Source organism: Brienomyrus brachyistius, chromosome 12 (assembly GCF_023856365.1).
Source record: "Brienomyrus brachyistius isolate T26 chromosome 12, BBRACH_0.4, whole genome shotgun sequence".
Lineage (NCBI taxonomy): Eukaryota > Metazoa > Chordata > Actinopteri > Osteoglossiformes > Mormyridae > Brienomyrus > Brienomyrus brachyistius.
In genome coordinates, this window is record NC_064544.1 from 2,225,447 (window position 1) to 2,250,148 (window position 24,702).

At 45.2% G+C, this 24,702-nt stretch overlaps 2 protein-coding genes across 2 annotated transcripts; both read right to left on the bottom strand.

The window, feature by feature from the left end:
• Positions 1 to 92: 92 nt before the first annotated feature.
• Positions 93 to 3,495, bottom strand: LOC125704704 (thioredoxin-related transmembrane protein 2-B-like). The gene is made up of 8 exons (XM_048970659.1): positions 3,189 to 3,495; positions 2,865 to 2,925; positions 2,578 to 2,691; positions 2,251 to 2,327; positions 2,005 to 2,111; positions 1,743 to 1,808; positions 1,497 to 1,626; positions 93 to 1,170 (listed from the first exon to the last, which is right to left on the bottom strand). Exons 1-8 carry the CDS (start codon positions 3,375 to 3,377, stop codon positions 1,012 to 1,014), a joined length of 903 nt encoding a protein of 300 aa, XP_048826616.1. The 5' UTR covers positions 3,378 to 3,495; the 3' UTR covers positions 93 to 1,011.
• Positions 3,496 to 5,159: 1,664 nt separating this feature from the next.
• Positions 5,160 to 23,769, bottom strand: LOC125704678 (large neutral amino acids transporter small subunit 3-like). Its single transcript, XM_048970603.1, has 15 exons — positions 23,583 to 23,769; positions 19,048 to 19,201; positions 18,673 to 18,853; positions 17,114 to 17,169; positions 16,033 to 16,109; positions 10,524 to 10,616; positions 10,179 to 10,306; positions 9,882 to 10,045; positions 8,880 to 9,026; positions 8,580 to 8,615; positions 8,194 to 8,329; positions 7,923 to 8,034; positions 7,705 to 7,778; positions 7,483 to 7,606; positions 5,160 to 7,268 (listed from the first exon to the last, which is right to left on the bottom strand). The coding sequence occupies exons 2-15, from the start codon at positions 19,199 to 19,201 to the stop codon at positions 7,092 to 7,094; spliced, it is 1,659 nt and encodes a 552-aa protein (XP_048826560.1). The 5' UTR covers positions 23,583 to 23,769; the 3' UTR covers positions 5,160 to 7,091.
• Between the last annotated feature and the right edge of the window lie 933 nt (positions 23,770 to 24,702).

Sequence of the window (24,702 nt, forward strand, 5' to 3'; positions counted from 1 at the left end):
TTTGCACTAGCTGTCCATGTAGACACGTTCTGCAAACTCCCCCACCCTGGTATTGGTTGCCCTTTATTTTAAAGATTCCACACACAAGGACCTTATGGTGTAATAATTTAATATGAAGTAAAAATTCTCATGGTACCTCATGTCATAACAGTGTAAATACAATTGCTCTACAGCCACAATGGTTTGATGACCTAATGTCAGGGAGTGTGCATGACAGTCATGCTCATTACACTGACAGTAACAGGAGTAAGGAGTAGCTGTGACCAGTCCGTACCAAATACTGATTTTCGGGAGTGCTCCTTAAAGATCATCGTTATAACATTACAGAATAAATCAATGGGCGTGAGCATGAGGTTACAGAATGCAGCTTACACCTTCTCAGCTATAGGGAGGCTGTGCACCTGACTGAAATCACTGGACAACTGGAAAGCAGTGCAGGATTAGCCACCCAAATGAAATACACAACAGTATTACCAAGATGAACTCATCCCTCAAACATCAGCAGTGTATATTGGAGAGCACTGCATCTTCAGTTACTGAGGATTAAATAATTACGAAAGATTAAAAGTCATAACTGCTACAATACAAACCAAACCCTTTAGTAATAAGACTTCTTTAGCAACTTCACTGTATAAATATTCTAGGAATGAGTTTGTGGTATCCATGTGTGCCCCCCCCCCCCCCCCCCAAAAAAAAAAACTCAGAACAGGCACACAGTGCAGAACAGCTACAATGGATTTAACAAGGGACTGGACTTGGAGAGAGGATTGCTTACCACGATTTTGAATCAGTAATTCTAGTCATGCAAGTTAATGTTTTAGAGTAACACAAGAAATTAGTGATTTACAATTAAGCTATTAAGGAAATTACAATAGTACAGTGCAGCTAAGAATCGTCTTAAATCCCATTGTGTTTTAGACTTGAAACTAATTGCCCTCAATCCCCATTCTATCCAGTCCCACTGTGATGTCACATTGAACAGGACATGGTGCAGTCGTCTGTTGTGTTCACCTATTTATCTTTCTTGCTCTCCTGGGCCTCCATCTCTCCCTCATTTTCTTCTTGCACCGGTGGAATCTCAGGCTCCACAGACCTCTCTCCCGTCCCCTTAGAGAGCTTCTTGGATTTCTGGTAGAGCTCGTTGAGGTTAAACTCTCTGATTATATTCTCCTACAGGCAGCAAAAAGGAGTCGGATTACCACAGAAGGGAAAAATCCTATAAAGATATTAATTAATATTGGTGTGGGCGGTGCAGCCGAATGCCACAGAGGGAACCACTCAGGAACAAGGCCTGTGGATCTGTAGTTGGCACAGCCTTCGTTTGTAACAATTAGTATAGTCAAAGAACGGAAGAAAACTGGCTTAATAGGAATTCAGCGGATGAAACCATCTCAGCTAAAGGTCAGGCATAAAGTACTGCATTTCATACGAGGTGTATGATGGTCGGAGGACGTGCAGCGATAAATGACGACATTCACTGGCCTCCTCTTCCTCACCTCCGTGAAGCTCCAAGCCACTGCTCTTCCTTTTTTGTCAATCTGAGGGCGTCTGAAGACCTCCTTACCCCCCTGGAAGAGCACCACGGTGGGGAGCTGCTTGGAGAGGGGAGAGGTGCTCACCTTGTACCTAGAAAGGCGGCGTATTTAAGAGGGAATTACTTCAGCAGAGCACGATACCACTCAAAGATGTCTGCAGAGACAGGGGCGGGGATAGGAAAGATGAGACTCACAAATAAGACTTACTTATTGGATACTTCCCCATATCGGCCAATATCCAACTTTCCAAATTTGAGTCCAGCGCAGTTATACCTGTGGGAAAGTTATAGACGCATCACAGGAGTACTCTGTCCTGCAGAGCTGAATCTACCGGTTTCCATGCTTACTGTAAAAGTCTTATAAACAGTGACAAGGTGTTTTTTTTTCTGGGGCTCACACAGTGGCACCTATGTACATACGAAGCCTGGTGGGTGTATACACATGCAAATGTCACGCATGGGGTCTGTACTTGAGTGAGAGGTCAGCAAAGATGGAGGCGAAGGACTGGCACTCGGGGGACCAGTTGGCGAAGAACTCCACGATCCATGTCACACGACCGTCCCTCTCCAGCTCCTCCTGCCACCCACACAGGACCAGAGAGCATCGGCTTACTGCCCAAGTTAATGAAAACCACTGAGCTACACCAGCTAGTTTCTGCTAACCGGTCCTGAGGCCACAGTACAAGACCTTTGCATCTGGCACAGTGCACACTCACGTCGATGGTCTTGTCACTGAAGTATTTGATGTACTCTGGGCCCATGTAAAGGGGTGGCTTGCATGTCATCAGGAAAACTGAAACGGAAACAGACAGAAATAACCATGACCAGGGTTCCTGGAAGGACAGTGCTGGCAAGCATGCATAACATGTGTACAGTAAAAATACTATTTAAAAATCCGCTCTGATTATTCCAGGCAGCGTTCGCTATACGCAAAATATTACACAGTCACTCAGACCAAACCAAGTTGTGCTGTAGTTGTCATTAGGTATATAATTATAATATAAAAGGATATTGGTGATTTCAAATAGAGCTGCTGCACTGACCGATGCACAGTGTCAGGTAGAGAAGGCCCATGCGAATGTCAAGCCTGAAGAAAAGGATGACGTTCGCCACTTTGCTGAAAAGAAAGAGGTTTCCCACATGTTGCTCCACAGTGACTAAAAAAAAAGAGAGTCAAAGGGGAAGAACTACATTAATCAGCCGGATTAGCCAACCGTACACTTTACAACTTAGTTATGCCAAATGAATGATGGTGAACAATAACAACAGCGCCCTGAGCTGAGTGCAGACGGTAAATAAGGTTCATTGTTTTGTTAAAGCCGGTACTTACTGGCTCTCCTGTTCTTCATCATGACGATGGCGCTGAGAAACATCAGGATCTCCACCTCTCTCTATAAGTATAACATGCGATCGTGGTTAGAGGTGGACGTCCTGCACGCTGCCTAGTTTCGTGACCGAGACGACCCCCCCATTCATTACAAACACACCCGCACACTTTTCAAAGCTGCCGCTACCACCACACGCGCATGCGCACTTCTGTTATAGTAATCTATCGACTTCCGTCCAAAAACTCCCTGGAAATGATCTTACCGCTACACATTTAATTCTTTATAACTGCCCCAGTTTCTGGACGTATCACCTCCAGCATACTAACCCAGTCAAAGTCACAGGAGTTCCCGTCTTCTCGCTGCGACGACAGGTGTTCGCAGATGCCCGGCGTTTTCCGAACCACAAGGAAAGCGACAGACATGGCAAGCGAGGCGACATAATACGGCTTCAGCAGCCACTGGTAAACACGTGGCAAGTGGTAGAGAAAGGCGAAGAACGTTGTAAGTAGCGCCATTTTCTGCGGGCCGGTCGGGAGAAAGAGAGGAACAGCTGGGGAAAGTGGCACCGGAAGTTTGGCACGTAGTAAAGTGACCGCTGCTTGCGGGTGTTCTTAAAGGGGTACGCACTAGAAGGGAGGTCAATGAGGACGCAGCGCTGCTGTCGGCGACTCCAATTCCTGAAATCTGATTGGTTACTAACGTGCGGATGCAGAGCATTTATTGGTCATCGGCGTTGCCAGTCACCTTTTTACACGCTACAAGTTTCTATGGTAAAAATAAAATATTCGTGCATTGCTTATATTACAAATATTAGCTAAAGACCAAACCCAACTTTGGTCAGCTGGCTATCGTGAGATTTTCAGTTCCGGACAAGTCTGCACACTAATTTGCTTATTTATAACAGATTTATTACCTTTTTAATAGTCTGTGGGGTTTGCAGACTACCCCAACACTTTAATGTTGCTAATTTCAGGTTTATGATGGAATAATGTATATTTAATGTAAGATTTCTTGCTTGAGCGTGTGAGTCTGAAAGCGTCGGATGAATGCAAAAACAGACATTATACCTTTATATGTGACACTGCCCCCGTTTTGACTGCAAAAAAAACGACAAAAGCCAAACAGTAACTCAGAAAAAGAAAGACAAGAAAAAAATAAGAATAATGCAAGACTCCTGAACTTTCCAATATTTAGACATTTTTATCAGTGGTGGATGTACGAGTTGTGTTAGTAATTTAATGTCGCTTTTTTCCGTATTAGTAGAAATGTTTATTGACCCCACTACTGTAATAAGCCCATAAGCAGCATTCTCTTCACGCTGGATAATTTTTATATTTCTAGGAATAATTTCTCACTCTCAAACCACTACTCCCGTAGGGGTTTTAACTGGGGATCACCCATGCATGTAGTCTTTTCTTTCTCCAAAAAAATGTCAAATCCTATCAAGTGTGTGTATATTGTAAACAGGGACTGGGGGCATCGATAAACGAGACAGTTCATGACAATAAAACATGATGGTGTTATAGGAAAGAGGTGAGGGGTTTACAAGGGAATGCTAAGGCAGGAAAACAAGATGCTTCACACTTTCTCTTTAGCTGTTTCATGTTCCGGTGAAAGCATGTAAGTCACTTCCAGTGTGGTATCAAAACTTGGTACTTAACATCTAAAATTAACACTGAGACTAAATAAAAACTAAACTAGAACTGGAAATGTTCAGAAAATAAAAATGACAAGTAGACCTTATATATATATATATATATATATATATATATATATATATATATATATATATATATATATATATATATATATATATATATATATATATAAAATCATAATCACATATGAAGCCCTGTGAGACTGACAAGGCTGTCTAGACGGACATGTATCTCCACAGGGATTTCATCACAAATCCTTGGCCCACCTGCTTTCACAAAACGTAGATTGCTATTCAGAATGTTTTTTAGTGCTTGCTATACATCTAAAAATGGTAAAACGGCATGAATTCAAATCATTTAAGCATACTGTGTACGCATACTTCATAAACATGCTGATAAAAGCCACCAGTCCACACATTGAACACTCCAGAACCAATTTTGAGATACCAGTTAGCCTAATGGAACTGTTATGGAGGAAACCAAAGTATCCACAGGAAATGCATAGAACAAAGGAAGCCCTGATGGCATCCCACCGTGCCACTTAGCTACTCTCATTAAACACATTAATATTAAACGTTCACTGGATGTGAGCAAAGGGGGAATACAAACTCATTATCGCAGACATTCGCAGACACAAGATTCGTTTCCAAAAATACGTATTTATTGTCTCAAGTTGACATCTGATGGATCCTCAGAAAAAGCAGTAAAAAAAAAATAAAGAATACAGGAATAGATACAAGTGACCAGTCACAGTTAATGGGCCAAGTCAGAAGAATCCAGCAGTGAATGGCGCAGTGGACAAAGGTAGGGACTCGCTAGCTAACGGCAGCCGCTCTAACCACTGCGTTCTGATTTCCTTGAAGGCACTTAGACTCATATATGGACTGCAGATTTCTTCAGACAAAAGCACCAGCTAAAATACAGCTCCCATCCATTCAGTGTGTGAGATGAAGAGGAAGCCCCCCCCCACCCCCCACCCCAATATTTTTAATATCAAATATCTCTGTACCTGTGAAAGGCAGAATGACCTTATTACCAGATAATAGGCCACAAAATTCAAGCTTTGCAGGAAGTACATGGAGTGGACACTGCCATTTGGAAAATAATGCTTTGGTTAACTGGGGTCCCACCCTCCAACGAGTGAGGGATTGCATTTTTTTTTACATTTTGAGGCACTTTGTGTGAGATAAGAACATTCCTGTATTTGCATTTTTTTTTTGCAAAATGTTGACAGTGAGGTATTAACTTCTACTGGCGCACATTTCAATACACGTATATTATGCTGCAATAGTGTACAACTAAAAAACGCTATTGGATGACAGCGAACGTCATTATACTACCAATCATAAATAAACTTTGGCAAATACATGTCTGGAATGGCCACAAGAACCACAACACAATAAGGTACCGTCTAGGTGATTTTTTTGTGCAGCTTGTCACAGAATATATCGACCATCATCAAAAAAAAAAAACTTTGCGAATATCAGACAATATGACCTCCAAATACATAAAGAGAAGTTTCCTTTCGAAGTCAAGATGTGCAGCCACAAAACATACCTATGCAAAAACGAATCAACATGCTTAAAACTTAAAAACAGCAAATTAAAACAAAAGAATTTGCACCAGTGTTATGAGACAATTCATATTGAAATAGTGTTTACCGAACAGCCTCACTTACACATTTATGACACTGACTGAAATGGTGCTTAATGAAATAAGTACCGATGTACCAATCTTCCAATCGGCTTTTTTAGTACATCGCCTTCAGTAGCCCATTCCATCGTAACGGCGCATGTTCTCAGTGTTGTGAATATATACTGATCAGAGAAAGAACGTGATTCTTAGACAGCTTGAGTGTCACTCAATTGTGTGATTCACCCTACAGACCATGAAAAGTACTAAATGACGAACTGATTATGTTACCAAGTTCTCCTCAATCTTAAAACGGACTATGACGTACAATCTACTAAGCTGGTGAGATGATTATACATAATAATGATAATATTTTTATATTATATATACCGATATACCTATAACAAAACAAGCATATGGTTTTTACAACATAGAATTTCTGTTGTAATGCAAAGTGAATTAAAACCATTGTCACATGGCACACTCATAAAACATCCAAACACTAAAACTAACTTCAAGTCCATTTTTCTGAAATCAGTTTCAGTCAGACTAGTAATTAACACTAAAAATGCTACTATACACATCAACAACAACAACAACAACGTACAGGTAATAGCCATAAAATTATTTTTAAAAACTATGGTATATCTCATCAAAAATTACATTGGAAATACTATTTTAAAATGAACGGATTTAATGTTGAAATCTTCAGTCACCTGGTGCCCCATCCTGGGTTATTCCCTGCCTTGTGCCTGTAGGTGTGAGTGTGCTCTGTGATGGGTTGGTGCCCCATCCTGGGTTGTTCCCTGCCTTGTGCCTGTAGCCTCCAGGATAAACTCTGGACCCCTGAGACCCTGGACAGGATAAGTGGGAATGGAAAATGGATGGATGGATGGATGGATGGATGGATGGATGGACGGAGTCTAAATGCTAAGCCTCCTAAGGGAGATGCCCGTTACTATGGTTTTTGGTGCTGTTGCTCTCTTCGTGGGTCATGGTTTCTTTGGCCACCTCCACCTCTAGCTTTGCCTTCTGTTGGAGGTGTCTATGGTGATAGAGCAGGTATCCGGGCAACAAGAACCCGGCCAATGAAAAAAGGAGGAGTCCCATGTTGATCTGTGGGGAGACACCGGTCAGTCATTCAGTCCGTGTGTCAAGTGCACGTGTGATCGATGTTTCCTAACCCGGTCCTGGGGGACCCCCAGATAGTTCAAATTTTTGCTCCTACCCAGCTCCCCCCAAAACCTGGACTGCTGGGGAGTCCCCAAGGACCGTGTTAGGAACCACTGTGATAGTGGACAGACGTCGGCCTTTTTTGACCAAGTCTCACCCAGTAGGGGTCTCCCTTGAGTGGTCCCACCATTGCGATGAAGAGCGGCTGCTGCAGTAGGGCGAAGACTGCACTGATCATTGACTGCAGCCCCGTCAGGGTGCCGAAGTGATTGGAGGGATACCTACACAAAACAGAACGGGACACATGGGCGTCAGTCATCCGCCAGTTGATTTAGCCAGGGCAGGAACCCTGAACGAAGGCATCCGTAACATTACTCACACTGCAGCGTACATGCCCCCGCAGCAAGAATGGATGAACCCTCGGACCATAGTGTGCAATATGAACGTGATGACCTGGAAGAAAGGGTGAGCCTTTATCTCCACCACCATCAGCACACACTTTGTGAGGTTGGAGCTTAACAGGCACGATTGGGTCATACATCCCCACAGGTGTCTGGACCATGGCGAGTCCACCGCGGCCATTTGTCCTGCTCTCACCTGTACAGCCATGTTGTCTATCAGGCAGGTGATACCAAAGATGAACAGCAGCAGGTTAGTAAGGGTAAAGGCTCTGATGGCATTGGTGAGCTTCTGCAGCTTCGGGTCTCTCCTAGTGGGGGCAGGAAGTCTGTTGTTGGTGCAAACATAGACCTACTCAACCGGGTAGCTCAACAGCAGTGTTTTGTCTTTGCGAGCCACCGCCGCTCCCCATGTAGCTTGTTTACACAGCACTCCAGTCTTCCCACCCCATTCTCCTGTGCCCTCAGACCTTTTCCGCCCGTTGTCCAGGAATTTGTCGCCTTGCACGCACTCCTTCATCTTCCAGTCCATGATGTAGCCAATGAGAGGGCATGTCAGCAGGCACAGCAGTTGCAAGGCGCCGAAGATGGAGGCGTAGCTGTCCACTGTCAAAGGCACGGGCGCAATCAGCATGCAGCTGGCAATCTACACTGGGGCTTTTGCCACCATCTTTGAACTAGGGGCTCCCGGTTGGAAACGGAGCACAGCCAGGGATCTCCTACCATTAATACAGTAGATCCCATGGTCCCCAGACTGAAGAAACATGATCAGCACCCATTTGAAATATAAATGGCCCAAATCTGCGAACTGCACCTCATTTGGTGGAGAATGACAACAAATATGTCCTTTACTAACCTTTTTCATTAGCTTCTATTGCCAGTTCCTCAGAGGCTAAAAGATAATGGAAGACAAAAAGACATTAGAAGAGATAAGTCACCCCCCCCAGTCACTGAGAAAATGAAGGCGCAGTGACAGGGGCAATATTGTGATTTTTTTTTTTAAAGGTGGGGGGGCAAAAAAGGGAAAATATTCCCACAGAGGGGCCAAACTTATAATTAGTCATTGGTAAGTTTTTGAACCTGTAAATCAGAGGAGGGGACCAATCAGCTTTCAGGTGGGGCCAGTGCCCTTGTGGCCCCGCCCCCGTGTACTTACGGTGCGGATTGCCGTGGGTGACCAGGAACTGCAGCATGTTGTTCATGGCGCCCATGTAGAAGATGATCCTCAGCTGGGTCATGCCCATGGTAAGGAGGCTCCATAAGAAGATGGGCGAGCACACTGACCTGCGAAAGGGCACCGTACCTGAGGCCGAGAGAAAGCGGGAGTGTCAGCGTGCCTCCATGATGGGAGCCAGCGGGGGGGGGGGAGGTCAGTAAGGCACAGGATGAATGTTAGTACTACTAGACACATTATACCATTAGTATGGTTCTTCCTAGAAGAATGTAGACATTCCTAACACGCGGAAGTGGACAGTTCAGGTCCAGAGAGTACAAATCCAGACCATGATTTTATTTCAACCAACCAGTTGGGTATGAAGAGTGACAGTCACAGAGTCCTCAACTGGCTGGTTGAAATAAAATCATGGTCTGGATTTGTACTTTCTGGACCTGAACTGTCCACCTCTGCCAACACATTAGTACTACTGCTGCAGTCTATATGGATGTGGCTTGATTCTTTCTAATGGTTCTACTACGACTTCTGCTAACTAGGTTAAAAGGCTATGGGACAAGGAAGCGGTTCTGGAATCGCGTCTTCTGTGTTACCTCCATCTGCAGTGAACTGTACAGGTGTAATGTAGTCACATTGCTGTTGGATTAATCATATTGGGTCATGGTTACAACATCATCCGTCAACATGCTGAGACCGTCGGATGTGAACTTGTGCAGTTGGCCACCAGGTTATCCACGTGGCTCCTTGAGGAGTTACATATTACTCAAAGAGGGGGCTCTCAAAATGTCTGGATTCTTAACTCATCTGATTGGGAGAGGAACCTGCTTTGAAACATTGTGTAAATGTTCTCCAAAAATACTAATAAATAGTTAAATATCTATGAAGTAAAAATTAAAAAATCACTTAAAAGATCTTCTAATGCCAAAACGATTTTGGCAAAGGTCAAATACATCTGGCAGCGATCTCCGCTTTGAGACTAAGACTCACTTTGTAGGTTGGGGTTGTCCTCTGGAAGCTTCTTGGAGAGCTGATCAACTTCCTGGTTGCCCTCACTTAGGGCCAGGTCCCCTGGGGGAACATCTTTGTGGAGATGATCCCAGCTCTCCTTCTCTTCCTGAGAAACACTGGTGCTCTCAGTCTCAGTCTTCCTCCTGTTACGAATGGAGGATGCCATGTACAGCATGAACCTCGATATGGTGTCAGCCAAGCTCATTGTATAAGCCGCCACGGTCACGGCTAGGAGGACTCTGCGAGTTACGGCGGCCGGCGCATTGGACCACGTACCTGAACTCCTCGGGGGTGTAGAAGGCCTCCGCCGGCCAGTTCAGGAAGCAGTTCAGGAAAACCAGGCAGGCCAGGGCTGACCACACCCACATGATCACCCGGAAAGACACGCCGGCATTGTAAATCAGCTTAAACGCAAAAGAGGAGGGCGTAGGGGAGAGAGCGAGGGTGCATTAAGACGGAGAACCCATCCATTTTCCATACCAATAGCTCTACAGCGCTAAAAGCTCTTGAGCTCGAAGCGGCCCACAGAAGTATGGTATGAACCTCTACCCGCACTCTGGGTATGTGTACGGATCCCATTTAAGCCCCAACGCCGTGGGTCAGCTTGGCCGTCAACGGTACCTTGACTCCTGGGAAGGTGACTGCTGAGGAGGCGTAGGAGCCAATCATGAGGGACATGATGGTGGAGCTCAAGCTACCAAACATTACTGGCAACTGAGAGAGAGAGAGAGAGAGAAAGGTATAACAACCAAGGTTACATCATATAATGCATCACCCTATTTAACTACCCTTAGTATAGGCCACGAGTAAAACACATGACACATCAGCTCATTCCTGTTTATCCAGAAGAATCATTAATTAACTTGTAACTATTAGTGATGAATAGCGATTGAAAAACAACGAGGAACCTGCAGCCAGCCGGCAAGTTTGGTTCTGTGGATACTGAGCAGGACTAAACTGGTCCTATTGTGCTTGAACAAGTGTCAGTGTTTCAATTAGAATTTTAAACACTTCTTTATGCGGATTGTGTCTGTCCTCTGGAATGTAGAGAGCCTAGGGGCACCGCCTGTGCGCCCCAGGACGGTCAGTCAAGTAACCATGAGGGTTTCCTGTACTCAGCAGCATCCCTGTCGCCCTAAAGTGTATAATAAACATCTGCGTCTTTTCCCGTAAGCCCAGAAGCCAGGCATTCCTGCCCTAATGGCCCGTGCTGAGAGCAGAATGTTCCGGGTTCCTCGTCCCCACCGACCCCGAGCTGCAGTATCTTTCATTCTCAGTTGCCGCCAAAGATTTGCTTCCCACCCCCACCCCCTTTTGCGTTCTGCCCTTGAACCTCCCCGTTTTCCCGAACAGGGGAAATATCCATAATGTTTGGAACCTCTTTCCCACGTATCTTAGATCATATGGCCCAAGTCCCACAGCAGAAATGCATATGGCCATAGTGTGTATTCTTTAAGTTCTACGCACACACATACAGACACAAACACACCAATACATAAACACACACACACACACATACACATAAACACACACACAGTGCTCACAGAAAGTCATGGGATGCTTGCTTAATTCTGAAAGTGTTGCCAATTTAATGGTTTCATAATAAAAGTCCCTTGACAGGCAACGCCGAACATCTCTGCACGTATCTTCTGACATTTTCTTTCATTAATTACCATAATCTTTCAACTGACTCATTTGGTTCTATTCTTGCCATTTTGCTATTAATTGCAATTGTAGTCACCGGCTCCCAAAGGGACACAAATGCCTGGTTATTGTAAAGATGTTACTAATTAAGAAGCACTCAATGAGACCGCTGGTCAATGACCTTTTGTTTTAAAATTTTGGTTTCAATTTATTACTACCTGTAATTAATGTTTTACTCAAAACTACTGGTTGTTTCTGTGATTTTATATATGTGTGTGTATGTGTATATAAAAAAAAAATCAAAGACAGTCATATATGTATAAACAATTGAATAAAGTAATGATTTTTGTTCTAAAACCAATGACTTTGATGCAGTGACACTACATCACCAGTAGGGGGCACTAACCACTTTCAGCAGAGGTACGGCTGCATGGTGGTAGGTAGGGCCAGTATCTGCCATTTCGCACCAGACAACGACAGGCTATTAATGGAGACTGCAGCCCGTCTCCTTCAGAGGAACACCTTCAACGCCTTCCGGCATCTCGGTCACAAGCATAAACGAAACCCTGCCCTGTGGCTAAATGGGGGCCAATTCCTATGCATACGTCAATCGCCTTATTTCCCTGCAGCTCAGACAAAAGGATAAATGTCTTATTTTAAAAGGGCCTATGTATATTTAAGAGGCCGAAGAGTTTTTGTTCAACTGTAAAGGATTCTTCAGCTCTCCCTGGGTTTTGGGAATCTTTAGTGCTGGGTCGCATTCCTTAGTGGCATATAATGCCCTTTTTCCAAAGTGCCAACTCATCTACATCTGTCAAAAAAAAAAACTGAGATGAGATCCAATTTAGATAACGAACCAGTGGCCACGCCTGCAATCCGCGCCCCCTGCATTTCTGCCAGCCGGCTTACATGTGTCCACTTCCATTCCACTTCCATGTGTCCAGCGTGAGACACCCTTCCTGGCTAACTCCCGCATCGCATTATAGCGAAGGCAGCCGACAGTGTGGAGGCCGAGTGGGTTTGGATCAGGGATATCTGCCTGCTCCCAATGTTTCCTACAAGCCTTCTGACCTCATTGACTCGTTTTAAATCTGCACAGGACACCTTAACCTCAATCCCAGGCCTCACTTTGACAAGCTAATGTAAATATAGTTTTAAATCCCTCAAAGTGTGCATGCTGCTTTGTCTGCGAACATAAAACTGATATCCAGGCATCCCCAGGCTCCTGACCCACCGCCACCCCGTATTGGATAAGCGGAGTTGGCATATTACACTACCTTGTATAAGCATTTACCCTCCTGAATCTTTTCCACGTTGTGTCATATTTCAGGCTCGAATGTAAATGGATTTGCAAACGTCAACAACGTAAAGAAAACTCCTTTATTTGCTTTTCGCACGAGTATGACAACTGGTACTTCGGAATTCTTCTCTTCACCGACCCCCTCTTGCTTTCCATAGCTTGGGAGTTACAGGTCAGGGTCGGCTTACATGTGGCACCCCTGTAGCTGAGGGTTAAGGGCCTTGCTCAAGGGCTAACAGACGTGTGACTCTTCTGCTGAGGCTCGAACGGCCACCCTTCCTATCAGGGGCAGGGCGACAAACAGCTAAACCACTCCATGTCACAGATAATAAAAAAAGCAAACGTGCTAGATGCAGAAGTATCCTCCCCCCACAACTCAGTACTTGGTGGAACCAAATTTTGCTCCAATTACTGTAGCAAATATTTTAGGGTATGTTTCTACCAGCTTTGCACACCCAGACACTGCAATTTTTGCCCATTTGTCTTGGCCTGAGACTTGTGGACCATAACTTTGAAGAAGATTCTTGGTTGGTTTGAGGACTGGGCTTTGAGTGGGCACTTCCAAGACATTAGCATTCCTTGTCTTAAGTAAGTGCAGTATAGCTGTGGCTATAGGGTTATGCTCATCATCCTTGCGGGAAGGCTAACCTCCACCCTAGTCTCAAGTCTCTAGCAGACAGAAGCAGGATCTCCGCAAGGATCGTCTTGTGTTTAGCTCCATCCATCTTGTCTTCAATCCTCACCAGTTTCCCAGAATCTGCAGATGAAGAGCTTCTCCACAGCATGATGCTGCCACTGTCGTGTTTCTCTGCAGGGACGGCCTGCCCCCGCTCTGCGGGGACGGCCTTCTCGGGGCGATGTGCAGTGTTTTTCCGCCACACACGCTTTGCTCCAGGGAGAAAGAGTTCAACTTAGGTCTCATCTGACTAGACTACCTTCTTGCACATGTTTGCGGTCTCTCCCATATGGCATTTGGCAAAATCCCAACAGGATTTTTTTGCCTTGCTTTCAGCAGGGGCTGTCTTCTCACTACCCCTCCATGAAGCCCAGCTTTGTGAGGCGTACGACTACTAGCTGCCATGTGGACAGATTGTCCTGCCTGCTGGGTGGATCTTTCCAGCTTTGCCAGTTACCATAGGCCTCTTCATTGCTACTCTGACTAACGCTCTCCTTACCCAGTCTCTGAGTTCAGGTGAATGACCTTCACTGTTGCACCATATTTTTCCCCATTTTCTATTAAAAAAATGTAATGCTGCTCTACAAAATCTTCAGGCTTAAGGTAATCGTTTTATAACTTTGTGTCCTATATATAAAATCTGAATGAAATTCATTCTCACTGTAGGCTGTAGCTTGACAAACTCTAAAAAAGTCCCAGGGGAATGAATGCTTATGCAAGGCACTGTAAACATATATATTTTTTTTACGATGCCCTTAAACACTGTGTGTAGTCTCTCAAAGGCAGGTCCCCACGCTGCCAGCACTGTGTCCCTTTAAAAGGCAGCATTCCTTCTGCCCCCCTCCCGGCTCGTGTTTATGGTGTGCGTCACGAGGACAGGGGAGGGGGGGGATGGGGGCTCAGGTCAGCGCGGCCCAGGCATGTCACCGCCGCCCGCACAAGCACAGCAAACATGCACCGGCTTGAGCCCCCCCCAGCGTCCCATGCGGAAAAGTCACTGAACTGGTCCTGGGTTCCAACCTGCTGCCTTGTGGTGTGTACGACCCCCCCCCCCACCCCACCTCACCCCACCCTCCCTATAGCTGCCAAGGAACATGGTCGCCGCCTTCCCCTTGTCCTTCAGGGGTCACTACGTCCATTCTCAGCTGGCTGAAAATACAGGCATGACCGAAGCCGACCCTGTGTCGAGATCGACCGATAGTGGCGTTTAAGCTCACTTTAAACATCAAGTACTTGTACTGCTCTAAGAGAATCAATTAATGCTGGAATTGGGTGGCTTGGCTCCTGGGACCTGCGGACACTGATCTGGGCCAAGCGCCAAGCCGCCCCTTCAGTTGTGTGAGATCTGGGAGACCTTCGCTCGATCAACGCCGCCAACTCCTAACCAACGATGTGCCAAAGCACGCGGTCGGTCCACAGCAAAGAGAGAACTTTTTTTTTTTTTTAAACTCTCTGGCCCACAGAACTGCATTCCATCCTAAAGTTCTTGGACTTGTATAAATAGCCAAACGACTTATCAGATCAAATTAAATTAATTATAGTTAGTGTTTAACTAGCGAAAGGTACAACCTTTTACTGCAGCAGTAACGCAAGAAGCAAGAATCAAACCACCTTAACTACAAACTGCACTTATTTGGACACAATGTCATGTCTAATGCGTCATGTGAGAGGCCACGGGAAGGGTGGTGATGGCTGGGGGGTGGGGGGGACACGCGCAAGGTGTTTTACACGTCTTTGAAGATCACACGGGGCTTGTAGGACCAGCCTCGAGACTCGCCCATTCTCTCCACAAACAGGCTGACAGAGTCTGTCCCATTGGAGGATCATCGTCCAATCACAGCTATTCGTTCTTCACAATACCCCGCCCGTAAAACATCCCCGTCAGCAATCAAATGCGTAATATATTAGAGATGCTGGGAAACCAAAGAGGATATAAATGTATGGCGTAGATTTCCTGGTGGGTCATATGAGCCAACAGCCAAAAAGCTGGGGTTAGGGATTATTTACGGTCACTGACAAACAGCTTGTCCTTGTGCCTTTTCAGCAGAGGTTGGGAGGTGTGGCTGAGGAGGGGGTGTGAGGCCTGTAGATCGCTGTGATTGGTCGGGGAGCATGTGCTTAAATTCCATCCTGGCCACGGAAAGTCAAAAAGGCCATGCAGAGCTGGGAAGCCAATGCAAGCCGTCATTCCTAAATGGATGCCAAATACCCCCATAATCAGTCCCTCATGGAAAAGACTCGTCACTTAGGGGGGCCGATACACACAGGGAAAAAAAATGTGTAAGTGCAAGCTTCATGATAGATGTTGGGTAGGAACATTCCCTGCAAGCTTATTTGAGAGAAGCAATTTCAGATGTTCCTCATTTGATCCAATCATCATAATGTTACGGTAGGACAGGAAAGGCTTATCATGAAGACTGAAAAACATATCTAAGCTTTTATGGTGGTAAACACAAGGACTCTAACCATCCTTTCAGGGAAAAAAAAATCTGTTTGTGCGAGTCTCTCACCGTGAGGGATGTGAAGGTCAGGCAGATCCCTCCAAAGCCATTGAAGGACACAGCGAGAAAGATGAGAGCAGAGAGGTCTGGAAAGAGAGACAGCAAGGGAAGATAAGCACAGGGCCGACATTTCTATGCTACATGAACACGCTACTTTAATTCATAATAAAGCACAGAAGATACCTACCTTTCTAAAAAAATGGAGCTGGAATATACACGCTATACAGAGTAACCGACATTTAATTTACAATGTGAAACCCCCACACACAGATCGACGCAGCAGGGATCCCAAACACAGTGGCATGTTGGGTCATGAATACACAGCTGACCATTCATACAGGGCTTCTCTCTAAACATTTGTTAGTGCTTTACATTTACTGCACCTTTATTGTGCCTCTATAATACATCCATAGAACAGTCAGTGCACCTTCATAATGCATTCATAATGCATTCACAGAACAGTCATAACCATGGACGTATACCTCAACATCCTTAACATACCTTAAGCTTAAATATGGATTGATAATTTTATGATTATATGTTTGCAAAGGGGGCGGCATGATGGTGCAGTGGTTAGCACTGTTGCCTCACACCTCTGGGACCCGGGTTCGACTCTCTGCCTGGGTCACATGTGTGCGGAGTTTGCATGTTCTCCCCATGTCGCCGTGGGGTTTCCTCCGGGTACTCCGGTTTCCCCTCACAGTCCAAAACCATGCTGAGGCTGATTGCAGTTACTAAATTGCCCGTAGGTGTGCATGTGTGAGTGAATGGTGTGTGAGTGTGTCCTGCGATGGGCTGGCCCCCCCATCCTGGGTTGTTCCCTGCCTCGTGCCCATTGCTTCTGGGATAGGATCCGGACCCCCCCCCCGCGACCCAGTAGGATAAGCGGTTTGGAAAATGGATGGATGGATGTTCGCAAAATTAAAAGACGCCCCTCCCAACCTGCCATATAAGACCATAACCTTAATAAAAATCAATCTTCCTTGACTCATTCATTGATTTTTAGATCTGTGTAGCGGCTGAGGTCCTATCGAGGTCCGTGTGCCTGTACAGTCTGTGGAAACCTCCCCGCTTCATATCTCTGACTCACCCATGGGGTTGTAGGCCGTGATGGCGATCAGGGCACAGGAGACAGCAAAGCACGCACTGTTTGGAGGGAGTGAAACACAGAGTGGATGATGGTTAGGGCAGGTCGCTGTTTTGGGGGGGTCAGAGGTTGAGGGTAACAGGCCTCTTTTATCCAGAACCACATACATATTTCTTAAGAAGCATAGAACCAGAACCATACAGTCTCTAGAGCAGCGGGGCGATAAGAGTCTTGCTGAAGAGCCCAATATTGAAATCAATCCGTCAGCCCTGGGATTTGAACCAAAGACAACCCGGTTGTCGTCACAGCATCGTAACTCACTGAACTACACGGAGTTTCACAGCTGTTGCTCCTTCTAATGCGACTCCTAAACCCTTTTTGGACAATATTGTAGCAGAAAATACACAGACACAAAAGACTGATATCAGACATCTTTTAAGCATGAAAATATTCAGCACTGCTCAGCAGTCATTAAAAGGTTTTCATTTCAAACTCGCGTGGCCTACAAAGGCACTCCCTGTGCATCATCCTCTTTCTTAGCAGCAGAGTTCCTGGTATCTAAAAAAACTTTTTTTTTCCAGTGATGTAAAACAAACATCTGCCTAGAGGCTCAGCTTATGATAAGCATGTGACCAATTCATTGAACCAACATGATTTTGTGTCCAAATGTGCGGAAACGCGCCCAAAGAACGACACAGACACACGCTGCCCCCCCACCCTGTATGGCAAGACGCTCTGGTTAATCACGCTGGAGGCCTGTCTAGGTACGCGGCACATCAGGATGACTCAGGCCTGTCGCTTGCGTAATTTTCATCACCGAGGGTGCATAGAGATTTCAGTGCACAGAGATTGCACTGGGGGGGGGTGATGGGAGGCATGAAGGTGCTTGCCACTTAAAAACCAAACCAACATAGACGATCTGCTATGGTGATGCAAACGCGGTCGTTCCCTGGCCAGGGGAAAAGCAACAGGAAGTCAGAGAGGAGATGAAACTAAAGATTGTATACAAACACCTTTCCTACTCTCTAGGATCAAAAGAATGTGCGGAAATAGCGCCATTTTTATGATTTCGCGCTACTGGAGTGTAAAGACTGCCAGAAAGCAGCAAACAGAAATAAAACAGGTCTATAACTGCAACGCTGTCAGAACATAATGCATCAGTAGTTTTAGCAAAATAATCATTTTTAATATAACGGATATGCTACACTTCATAAATGGGCAGCCTTGCTCTACAGCGCCACCCCCAGGTGTGGCATGAAAGTATACGGTTGCCTGCCACATTGGCACAAAAAGTATGAACGTTCCGGACCGCAGTATGCATGAACCAGGAGCGGGTTCTGACGCACCCCAGGGTGTCCTCACCAAATCGCCCTTCACGCCTCCCATGGCTTATCACCTCTGGCAGCCGCCACTTTTTTTAAATAACGTAAGCAAACATCCAAAGAAAAGGTCTAGGAGCTGCATCAGAGCCAGGACTGCACAGAATAATGTTTGTGTGCTCGGACCAGTAGGTCATTGATTCGAATCCTCCCTCCCAAACCCCGTTGTCACATCCGGCTTACCTTCCTAGTAGACGCAGCGGACGGGGCCCGAACTTATCCATCAGGACCCCTAGGGGAAGGGTGGCTGCGCTGAGCAGGAAAGAGCCGATGGTGAAGCCCAGGTTGAGCATCTCCTCCTGCTCCACACAGCTGAGCCACAGCACATCCTCATCGGTGGCGTTTGCAGCCGTCGTCTCGTTCACTGAGGACGTGGTGAAGCAAACCCTCTATTTCAAACCCTCCGGCTCACAGCATTTAAGGACTTCGACTTTTACCCATGATGACGTCGGGTCCAGCCACAACACCTGAGACTGGACCTCGGCGTTCTCCATTTCAATAATATGTGGTTTTAGCGATACCTTGAGTAGACAAGAGTATGGCTCGGCTCTGGCGTACCTGAACACAAGTGCGAATACAAGCCCTCGTTCTTCAGCATAATCAGCAGGGAGCCCCAGCCCAGCAGCACGGCGGAGAAGAGCAGATTCTCCACCACGGCTGTCCCCGCCATCCACAGCCGTCTCTGGAAGGCCACGGAGGGGGAGGGCGCCATCTGTCCAAGACGCAGACGGCGAGAGAAAAGTCAGTGTCAGGTACGGTAAGTAGCTGCAACCATGTTAGAGAATAATATTTGAACATTAAAATGCTGGATATACAAGTTTTGGTTCGTATCGGAAGAAATTCTATCAACTAGAGAGAGTTAAAAAAAGAGAGACTTCCTCTTATTTGTTTTTGCGGTTTGGTCACCTGACTCTGATAAACATATGAGCTCCGACCCCTTTTTAGTTACTCAGAAATTACTCGGTTCAGGTCAGGTCAGTATAACCACTTGTTCAAATACACCAAAAACAAAATTTCGCAGATACAAAAGTCACATATAAAAGACGCCAAGAATACATAGTTCAGTTTAAATGCCTACTGGTATTTATATACTTAAAATAAACCTTGCAAAGAACTTCACATATTCAAAATCGACTCAGTTAGAAGAGAATACCAACAAGGAAGCCAAGCACTGTGGAAGGCATTGTAAAGTCTACAGTGGAACAGGAAGTCTGTGTGCATGTGTGGTGTCAGTTACGGGGCTTCCTGCCACTGAGGATTGAAGCAGAGTCTAAGCTGGACAAACCCAGGAGAAACATCCATCCATCCATTCACAGCATAACTGCTTATCCTGGTCAGGACTGCAGAGGGTGTTTCTCCAAACGCATAACCATGGAATGGTTCAAACTGTAAAACCATTCGGAAAACATGTCACTAGTTCCTTACTTTTGACAGATGATGATATTTAAAACCGCTACAGCTTAGCGGAGCCCTGTGCAGTGTATTCATGAGCTTAAATAACCCTTTAACACAGGGGTGTCAAACTTCAGTCTTGGGGGGCCGGAGCCCTGTGTAGCTTAGCTCCTTCCCTGTTCCACCACAAATGATTCAGCTCAGGTGCTGTGTGGTAATTAGCACCAGGAGTTGAATCAAGTGTGTTAAATGAGGTTAACCCGAAAAATGTGCTCCGGCCCCCCAGGACTGTAGTCTGACACCCCTGCTTTAACACAACAGAAGCCCTAATTCACTGCCCTGTCGCCGGTGTCCAATTCACAACTGCCCTACGGAGCCCCTGACTGTTCACGCATTTCTAATTACGTGCTGCTTCTTGAGGGTGTACACCAGAACCTATTCCGGTCAGGCATGTCACACCCCGAGTGGAAAAGCAGTTTGGTTACAGTGCTCTCACCAAAAAGAGGCATCGGCAAACCTGCTCTGAGGATGGAATAGGTTCGCTACCTCGGCCCTGGAAAATTCCTGCACACCCAGTCATTGGCCAAAAATACTGCAGATGGTGACACCGTTCCAAAGGTTCATTTCGGTCTGTTTCGGAGGGAATTTATGTTCCTACGTGGCAATGTAATCTCCAATATTTTGAAAACATTGTTGATTCAGTATTTGCTCAATAACGGAATAGCTTATTCTGCTAGTTATGACCCCCATACCTAAGACTTTCATAAAACAATAGTTTTAAAAAGTATTGTAGAAAGTAGCCCGTACTCCTATACTTAAGTCACCCTAGTTAATACAAAAAACAACATTTTAGTCTGCAAGAAAACTTTTACTAATACAATTTCCATCCGTCACTGTTTTTACAACATGTAATTCTGCCCCCACTGTGTAATAGGATGAAAGCCATTGACTTTTTGTTAGCTGGGTTAATCTGTTTCACCACTGAGGCAACTTTTTTTTTTAGATGAAAGTGACCATTTCTCATTACCGATACACCACAGCATACACTGCACAACAACAAGGTGTGTCCTCTGCATTTAACCCCTGCATCCCATAGCAGGGGGTAGCTATCATTCAGCCTCCAAAGAGCAGTATCATGCTGTAGGTACCTTAGTGTCACTTCACCAGTTAGGGATTCAAACCAACAACCTTTCGATTAGGAGCATGCTTCCCTAACCATTAGGCTACCACCTAGTCTTCGAACATAGCTCCAATTATCACCGACTACGCCGCGAATGTGTAGAGGGTGGCTTGTCATAAGAACATAAGAACATAAGAACTATACAAACGAGAGGAGGCCATTCGGCCCATCAAGCTCGCTTGGGGAGAACTAAACTAATAGCTCAGAGTCGTTAAAATCTTATCTAGCTCTGATTTAAAGGAACCCAAGGATTCAGCTTGCACTACATTATCAGGAAGGCTATTCCATACTCTGACTACACGCTGCGTAAAGAAGTGCTTCCTTAAATCCAGCTTGAAATGTTCTCCCGCTAATTTCCACCTATGGCCACGAGTTCGTGTATTTAAACTAATGCTGAAGTAACTATTTGGTTGAATAGCATCCAAACCTGTTAGAATCTTATATACCTGGATCAATAGAGACTATCATGAAATAGTACGACTTGGTGAAGACACAGTTTGCTGTTTGAGTGCATTCTGTTGCCTAAAAAGACACAATATAGTCTCTGTCTATTAATTGGCTATAGCTCTGACTGAATACGTTAACTCGCATAAACAAGAGGCTCAGATTCGGAGACATTCTGTGTTCCGCAATGAAATGTGTTATTTAGGGGCCAGATGACCAAAATCCAGCGTGATCCCAGAAAACGCTGGAGGAGCGGCAACCCTAGGATGGAAACGTGGGACTCCAACATGGGAAAGTGGGACTGGACCACAATGCACCATTCGCACACACCACAGTTAGCAACTATCACTGCAGTATCATCAGTCTGGCAGTGTGTGGCTCAGTGGGCTGAGTCTCTGTGCTTATAATTAAAAGGTTGCTGATTCAAGCCTGGCTTTGGCAAAATAGTCACATCCGTGGGTTCGCAAAACCCTACCCCATGTCGTGGGGGGGGGGGGGGGGGGGGGGCAGACTGAAAGCAACAGGTATATGTAAAGATTAGCGGAGAGCTGTGAATTTCTCATGCTAAGATGTTAACCTTGGCGGAGGAATGACAGATATCACCGATAGCGAAGGCGTGACACGAACAATTTACGAATCATTCTAAATATGCGAATAATCAGGCTTTACAACTTTCTTGCATGGTGACAATGACCATTTTGCGCACTTTGTTTTAGGGTTTTTTTTCATGCCACTACAGAACAAAGCGTAGCGGAACCCACGTAAAGCCTGCAGTCACAAAATACAAAGTGATTTATGACGTCTGATCCCGGATCGCTCAGACAGGGTCACCCTTATCACTGTAGCCAAGGTGTCACCGAAAGGTCCCCCAGCCTTCGCCAAGGAACAGTTAAGCCTACTAAACAATAATAGAGAGCTAGCAGACACCCCCACAACGCTCAACGCGTACATACGTCCTAGTTAATTAACGCTGGTTACATAATACCTTCCCCACTTCAGGGGACACGGAGCCCCTTGGGAGGGGAGGTAAATGTGCAGTTTCTTGTAATTGAAATGCAGATGATGCCGGCCGGGGGCGGATGGACGCCCTGCTGTGTGCGAAACCTCAAGCATACCGCGGTCATTTACGGGACCACTGCCACTTAACCCCGTCTGCAAGAAATGAGCCGGACACAATCTTAAACAAAAGCGGCTGTCGTTTGTGTTCGGGACTGCAAAAAACGGAGGCATCTTAAACACCAAATAATACATCATTAAACTCAGTAACATACAGTATATGATTATAGCTAAGCAACAGTCAAAACTGGATTTAGATCCTTTATAGTCATATCACAAGACTGCTCAGCAATCATTAAACTACACTATCGACCACACTACGCTTATAATTATTTTAAACCCCGACTATTAGTTGCAATACGAATTAGTGCTACCGATTACTCGCAATTGCATCCAGAAAAACAATTAACCATAAGTTTTAGTTGCTGATTAGATTGGTTATTAAGCACTGTAACATCCATCGATAGATGGCCAGTGCGGTTTCAATTCGTAAACTAACATCCAATGTAAAGTGTACAGTAGTATAGGTTTGGGACTGATGTCTGAAAACTTTGGCCAAAGTGAGCTTATGATGTGCTCTTTATATGTTTAATTGAAGCCAATTTATACTTTAATTAGCTGAAATGCTACCGGCAATTTAAATCAACGGCCTAAGTACATCAAAAGAGTTGCTCGATATATATAACAAATGCACGATCTCTCCTGGCACAGTGCCGCAGCAGGCGACTACTGAAGTCCGTTTTATAGATTAGTAAAGAGTAAGCGATTTAAAACATTTATGATATCTGTCCGAGCTTGAGAATGCGGCTGACTTAGCAAAGTGACACAGGTCATACCGAAGGGACAAAGAAAACGCGGTAGTAAGTCTGACTTTTTTAAGGCAGCTCAAGGCGTGCCACGTGTGTGCGGGTCGCCATTGTTTCCATTCGCGTGACATACATATACAGTGCATACTGCCCGATCTCACAGTGCTTTACATGTGGTAAAATATATGTATAAAATATATATATATAACACTTACGATGTTATTGATTTAAAGATATATATATACTTCACGTGGTTGATCAATTGTCCTCTTTCCCCCTCTTCCACACAGGATACTTTCCCCTAGGTTCGCTCTCAATGATCCGTCCTTTTCATTATTTCAAACAAGTATGCGTCGTCTTGCTTGAATGAGTATTTAACTACCCGGACACTTAGGTTTTTAGTGTGCCACCCCCCTCAGATCCCCCTCCTCCCTAGTTCCTCCCCTCCCTTTACCCGTCTTTCTCTTCCCTTCTCAGTTTCCGAAATGTATTTACTACACAAACACACGCGCATAGTGATTATATATTTTTTTTCCATAGTCGTTTTACCCATCAGAATATCATGGTATTTGGTGTGAGACATAGACATAGTTTCTGGCGCGTGGGCTCCGCCTGCTGCAGACCACTTCTGTGCGCGTGCCCGGTTATATTTCCTACATAGTTTTAAGTCAAAGTTGGATGTATGTATGTATACGGTTAGTATTACATAAAATTACAGCTAAATTAATTGTTTAGTTATATTAATTTTGTTTGATCGCCTGTTGATGGCGAACTTCCACCGTACTCACTTTCAGCATATCATCACATATAGGCTATATATTGTCACCTACATGTATATTGTGACTATCGGCATTAAACTGACAGTTTTTATGTATCTTTTTATTTCGAAATCTTCTTATTTTTGATAGAATCTAGCCCAAAAACTGTTTTCCCCCATATCCACATAAAATCATGCCTTTCAGCGAAGCCCCCCGCGGCTGCGCACAACGGACCCCGCCAGGCGTCGCCCCGGAGCCCCGGAGAAATCGGCAGCTGCCCAGCCTTGATATCCGAGAGCTGCTTTAAAGCGTTTCCCGTGTCACACCTTCTGCACAAACTACTAAAACCTTTAGCACACGTGTCTTTACAGCTGCACGTTGGTAAGCTTCTTGTGCGAATTTACTCCCAGATTGTGTTAAGTCAGCGCACGAGACGTCGCTTTTAAACTGACTCAGCAACCCAGGTGTAGATATATATGACCCAGTGATGGAAAAAAACATAAATGTCTTATACATATGTATACACGTGACCGTTGTACAGCTTCCAAATATTTGCAGCCTTGAGTTGCCACGGGGA